Below are 6,314 nucleotides of genomic sequence, written 5' to 3'. Positions count from 1 at the left end.
AATCGCACTCTGATTATCGACATGTTTGGTATGTTTTTCTCCTGTGCATTGTTTTGACAGCAAAATCTGTGTACATGGATTCAGACTATGAAGTCGACTCGTATAACGTGTTGCGCAAAAAGAGGTTTGGACACAATGATCGAAATGTAAATTTACGTTTGGAAGCAAAAATCCGGAATATTTCGTGATAAAAGCGGATCTAACGAATCGTAAACAAATAGAGATATTACCGAAAATGTATACTAACTATTGAAAAATTCGATATTTGTTAGAGGCGAAATCTACTTTATTCCACAACAGACATAAAACTAGGATCACGCCCTTTTTATTGTTTGCGTAAGTGAAAGGCGAAACTTGATTTCACGTTGATATTTAAATAAGCGGAAACGGAGTTGTCAACAAAAAAACATTAAAAGCAAAAGGCGTATTCTGTTACAGTAACGCAAACACGGCATGGCATATAGTAAAGAGCGGTCGAGGGAAGGGAAAGGGAGATAAAGTGCGATACTGTCGAGCAGATCAGAAAAGGCACATAGTAACGTCGAAGTCGTTTTCGCGGTGTAGCTACACCGTTCCGGACTACACTTTTCAGCTTGAAAAATAAACATTTTCAGGGTAGTTGCACTGGTGTGCCTAATAATAAATTAAGCTGTCAATTTGTTTTGTTTCAGTCATTATCGCCATCGTCTTTTTGTCTAGTTTCCATTTCATCTCATCTCGCAAATGAGCAAGATCGCGCCAAATCACCGATGGTCGAATATCGACCATTTTTGATTTGAATGAAACTTTGCACACGTATTTGGCTCAGCAAACTGAGCATTTTCCACAGATGGAGCGATTTTTTACACCCATTAGTTACATTCTAAAAGGGCGTATGCCTTTTGGCATTGGTTTTATTCGAAGCATTGTAGCCCAGAAACCGTTGGTTGTACAGAAAAACTGTCTGAAAATGAGTTGTAGGGAATTAAAAATGCACCATAAAAAAATATACACTGCACAAAAAAAATTTTAAATTAAATTTCAATTTAAAAAAAAAAGAGTTGAATTTTTTTCTTATTTGTTTTTAAAGAAACTTGACGTTAATACGCAACTTTTAAAAAAAAGTCCAGGATGGAGAAATGAAAAATAATTTTTTTATGGTAGATTAATTTTTTTATAAAAATTCTAATTCAAACATTTTTCAAAATATTTGTATTCTGATGATTTTAAAAGATGCAGAGAGTCATTTTGAATCAAAAAGCTCTTAGTAGTAAACATTCTAAACGCATTGGTTTTCGAGTTATTTTAAATTTAAGCTCGTTAACTTAATTATATTTCGGAAAATACACGTTTTTCTTAATTTGTCCATGGTTCTCCAGCAAAAACCTTACGTTCATTGGAATGCTTGATCAAAAATATACAATTCATTCCTTGACAACAAAACGATTGGATAAACAACTCAAGCGCTAAAACTTAGCCTACCTACACGTTCCCCTTGCCGAATGTTTTATAAAAAATATGTTTATCGTACAACACTACTTACTTGTTTACTAATAATAACTGTTTGTAAAGTACGCAACCAATAACTACTGGGTTACCTATAATATATGTTTTCGTATATAAGTACGATTGCACTACTCCAGATGTGTTAGTAACAGTTTGCATTTTGTGAAGATGAATAAGGTGAAAATGGAATACACCAAGCCAAAATGCTGTAAACCCTTTCATGGTCATCGGTGCTCATCAAGCTTACGCAAATTAAACGAAAACGTTATTGCAAAATTAAAAACATTGAACAGTCAAGCTCATTTTTATACGTCTTTATCAATTTGTGATTCGTTTAGTTATTTGAATGATAGTCAAGCCACCATTCATCCCTTCGTTGTTTACTATTCAGAATCTGGAACACTTAAGAATACCAGCTTCATAATAATATCGGAAGTACTCCATCATGATACTGTTGCGGTTCAGGTGTTCATTGCCAAATTAATGAGTTTTTTGAAAACAACAATAGAGTTGAAAAAAGCGATATTAATGTCTGATGGAGCTGCCTCACAATATAAAAATAGAAAAAACTTTGCAAGTTCAAAACAAAATATAACGTCGATGCAGAGTGGCATTTTTTTGCGACTTCTCATGTTAAAGGCCCATGCGATGCAATTGGCGGCATATTAAAACGAAAGGCAGGAAAGGCATGTTAAGCTAAAGAACATGAACATCCCATTACAAGCGCAAAAGAATTGTAATGATTGGTCTAATCAGAAAAGTAATAAAAATTCATCAAAAATGTCATTTAGTTGGGTATCATATGAAGAATATGAACAAGGAGTAACAGAATGGAGCAATATTTTCAAAAAATCTATAATAGCTGCCACACAAAAGTATTACTCTTTTGTTTGATTTCAGAAAATAAGATACAAACGAAGCTGTTTTCAAAAGATGACGAATCATTTTTTCATGATGTATATGAAATATAAGGTGAAACTAGTTCTGTAAAGTATCTATGTCATGAACAAATATGTTCTTAAGATAATAAAACTCGAAAATAAATATTTGATTCTTATATATATTTATATCACTTAGAACATTTAACTCTTTTCTTGAGAACCGTTCGCTCAATCGTTTTGTTGTCAAAGAATGAATTGTATATTTTTGATCAAGCATTCCAATGAACGTATGGTTTTTGCTGGAGAACCATGGACAAATTAAGAAAAACGTGTATTTTCCCAAATAATTATAATTTTTCGAGCTTAAATTAGAAATAACTCGAAAACCAATGCCTTTAGAATGTTAACTACCAAGAGCTTTTTGATTTAAAATGACTCTCTGCGTCTTTCAAAATCATCAGAATACAAATATTTTGAAAAATGTTAAAATTAGAATTTTCATAAAAAAATTAATCTACCATAAAAAAAATATTTTTCATTTCTCCATCCTGGACTTTTTTTTAAAAGTTGCATATTGACGTCAAGTTTCTTTAAAAAAAAATAAGAAAAAAATTCAACTCTGTTTTTTTTAATTGAAATTTGATATTTATTTTTAATTTTTTTCGGTCATAAAAAATTTTTTTTGTTCAGTGTATATTTTTTTATGGTGCATTTTTAATTCCCTACAACTCATTCTCAGACAGTTTTTCTATACAACCAACGGTTTCTGGGCTACAATGCTTCGAATAAAACCTATGCCAAAAGGCATACGCCCTTTTAGAATGTAACTCATGGGTGTAAAAAATCTCTGCACCTGTGAAAAATGCTCAGTTTGCTAAGCCAAATACGTGTGCAAAGTTTCATTCAAATCAAAAATGGTCGATTTAATTTTCGCGTATTTCCAGGCGATTTGAAATGATTCTGCTCAAATGTGCTGAAAAAAATTACCTGACACTTTACCACGTGGAACAAGAACCAAAACAAACCAGTTTTGACACATACGTGTGAGTGTGTTTGTAATTGCCAAAAGTACACTCTGCTTTCTTTCGGGTGTAGTCTGAGACTGAAAAAGTGTAGTCAGAGACAGAAAAAGTGTAGTCCGGAAAAAAAACATTGTCGGGGTGAGAAGTGCAGTCCGAGTGTAGCTACAACGCGAAAATGAGTTCGACATAAAAGACCTACATGAATTCAGTCAAACAGCCAAATATGCTAAGAGCAAGCGCACCGGTGAGTTGCCATTTGAGTTGCTATTTTCACAACGCTGGCCGTTGCTATTTTGGATAGCAACCGATTTTCGCACCGGTCGTTGCTAATGGGGATTACCAATTCCACTATTTCTTTTTCACACCGGCAGTTGCCAAATTCTGAAGACCGTCACTAGCCAGCGTTGGCAAAATGTTTGTTTGTGATGTATTTCGCATATTTTTTTGCGGATCTAGTAATAAACAACTTATCCGTCAGTCAATCGTTTCCGGAATGATCTACGTTCTTTCTACTTCAAAAAATGTCCCTCCATTTCACATAACTTTGTTTTAACTTTGTTTCCGTTCTCACAAGTTATCGATAACATAATTCTTTTGCAGATTTTTTTACTTGTGCGTACATAAATTTTTTCATCCTTATATGTTTATTTAAAGTAATTCCGTAAAACTGGGCACGTCCCGCAACGTTGGCTTGAATGACTATTCTACTGAAAGCTGGCGAACTGTCATTAGTTGTATTCTGTATTTCATGCTGTCTCGGTTCCCACAGTTTGCTATTATTATTTGAAAATTTTCCGCCAAAGCCAAACGATTCGGCTCGTTGCTATCGCGTTGCCAAATTTAATAACTCGCTACTACCCGAGGTGGGGATTGCTATTTCCCAAACCAACATAGCAACGCCCGGTGCGGTTGCCGCGTTATGGTGGGAGTTGCCGAACTAGCTTCAGAAACTTCAATTTAGCCACTGGTGGGCTTGCTCTAATAAAGGCATAGGTTGATATATTTTGATATTTAGCTATGATAGAGAAGGAGGGTGTCCAAAAATGCAACGATAAATACTTTGTTATATTCAGTATTGAAAACAAGCGTGCACACTCATTAGTAAAAACAAAACCGTTCTTACGAAAACTAGTTAGTAGGATGTAAGCTCACATGCAGTGTTGCAAATTGCCACTGTCAGTGATTCTCTGCTGAAACTGAAAACTATGAATATCAGTTTCAACATGAGCGAGCTGAAAGTAAAAATTTCTTTCAGCTCCAATTGGTTGACAGTAAGAATTCTGATTGGCAGCATTGCTGTGATTTCGCACACGCTGTGTTACTTTAGCGATGTTTATGCGGTTGAGGATGTAGATGCTTACCTACTTCATCGACTTCATGCAATAGATTGGCTCAGATCAAATAATTTCGATAATAATTAGAATATAACATTTATATCACTGAAATGATTGTCACGGAGAATTGACACGGGTGACATTCAATATCAGTGTGATGGGAGTGAAAGTGAATATGCTGTTGTATCATTTTCATTTTGCCGTGTCGAAATTTTGCAACACTGGATGGCTCATAAGTGTAACGCTCCGAACCAGGACAAAAATTTTGCAGGATTTCTCTTCGAAGGGACACATCTGTTTGCCTGTGATAGCAGTATAATCAACTTAAACAATCGGAATATTTGCATAACAATTTTCAACAGTTGCGACGCGATAGCGATGTCATTCTGGGTTTATGCAAAAACATCATACCAAGAAGACTGGGAACTCTGCCTGAGATTCGCAGCGATATAAACTTCCACCTTCAGTAGATGGAGTGCGATGTTTAATTTGACGCTTGTCATTTGTATAAGGTCGATCCAGAGATGCCAGTCTTCTTGATATGATGTTTTTGGTTTATGTCAGTTTTAGGGAAAACTATATTATACCCTAAGGGGAAACATCTGGCTTCTTACTCTTCTTACTCACCCACCTCGATGATCCCTGTTGTATTTTTCGTAAGTGATGTCATACACTCGGAAAAAACTTGAATGTTTTTAATGCTTTTTATCAGCATTATGCACAATTCCTCCTGCAGGCGATAGTTTTTCCGTCTGAGGGTTACTAAAAAATCTGCATCTTTTCTAGCCTTTAAATCAAACATCCATCAATGATTATGACTCATTCATTGACCCATCTGAATTGTACTCTCCGCACAAGCAATATGCCTCAACAGGTATATTTCAAACTGAATCCAGAACGGACTCATAAGTAGAAATAAGCTTATACTACACTATTTACTACCGACATTGAGCAGCGGTATGCTTTTCTTATGCTTTACGCAAAACCGTATTAACTCCTTGCGCACTTTTAGATCTCTTAGTAATTGATATAAGTGATGTTCCAAGTCGGATCTCTCACTACACCCGTATTTGTACGCTTTGTACTTTATTTTGAATGTTCACTTGAAAATATTTTAGATTATAACAGGTGATATCATAAAAAACATAAATCAAAACAACGAAACATGTTGTTCAGCAACACTGCCAGCAAGCCTGATAATAAATTTTAACGCACTCGGGGTTTTCAAATTCAACCAATCAGCGAGTGGTTCCCAAAAAGGATGCAAATCTATACCCTGTTGGAAAATTTGTTCTCTTGTAGATTATACCCTCCACAAGGAACAAATTTTCCAACAGTGAAAAGGATAACAATAGAATCTGTTTTCGAGATAATACTTAGTTTTTAAAACGAACGCAAGCAAAATTGTCCAAATAGTGAACATATAGCATTATTGTGAAAATAAACTGCGTTATTCTAAAGGTCTGAAACTCTTATGATTAATAAGCCTAATTCAACATTTATAATAAATTAGACTGGTTCCTACAATCAAGTGCTCCTCTTCGTACTCTGCATGTTTACATCAAACACAATCTGTAACAAAAACTTTGTAT

At 34.8% G+C, this 6,314-nt stretch overlaps 1 protein-coding gene across 1 annotated transcript in view; it reads right to left on the bottom strand.

The window, feature by feature from the left end:
- Positions 1-6,278: 6,278 nt before the first annotated feature.
- LOC129729041 (fatty acyl-CoA reductase 1-like) overlaps positions 6,279-6,314 on the bottom strand; it is a 33,453-nt gene continuing 33,417 nt past the window's right edge. Inside the window, exon 8 of the mRNA XM_055687520.1 lies at positions 6,279-6,294. Within this exon, the coding sequence (XP_055543495.1) occupies positions 6,279-6,294 (16 nt within the window). The remainder of the gene's footprint in view (positions 6,295-6,314) is intronic.

This window comes from Wyeomyia smithii, chromosome 3 (genome assembly GCF_029784165.1).
Source record: "Wyeomyia smithii strain HCP4-BCI-WySm-NY-G18 chromosome 3, ASM2978416v1, whole genome shotgun sequence".
Lineage (NCBI taxonomy): Eukaryota > Metazoa > Arthropoda > Insecta > Diptera > Culicidae > Wyeomyia > Wyeomyia smithii.
Note: the sequence above shows the minus strand (reverse complement) of the source record. Positions and strands in the feature narration are given on the sequence as shown.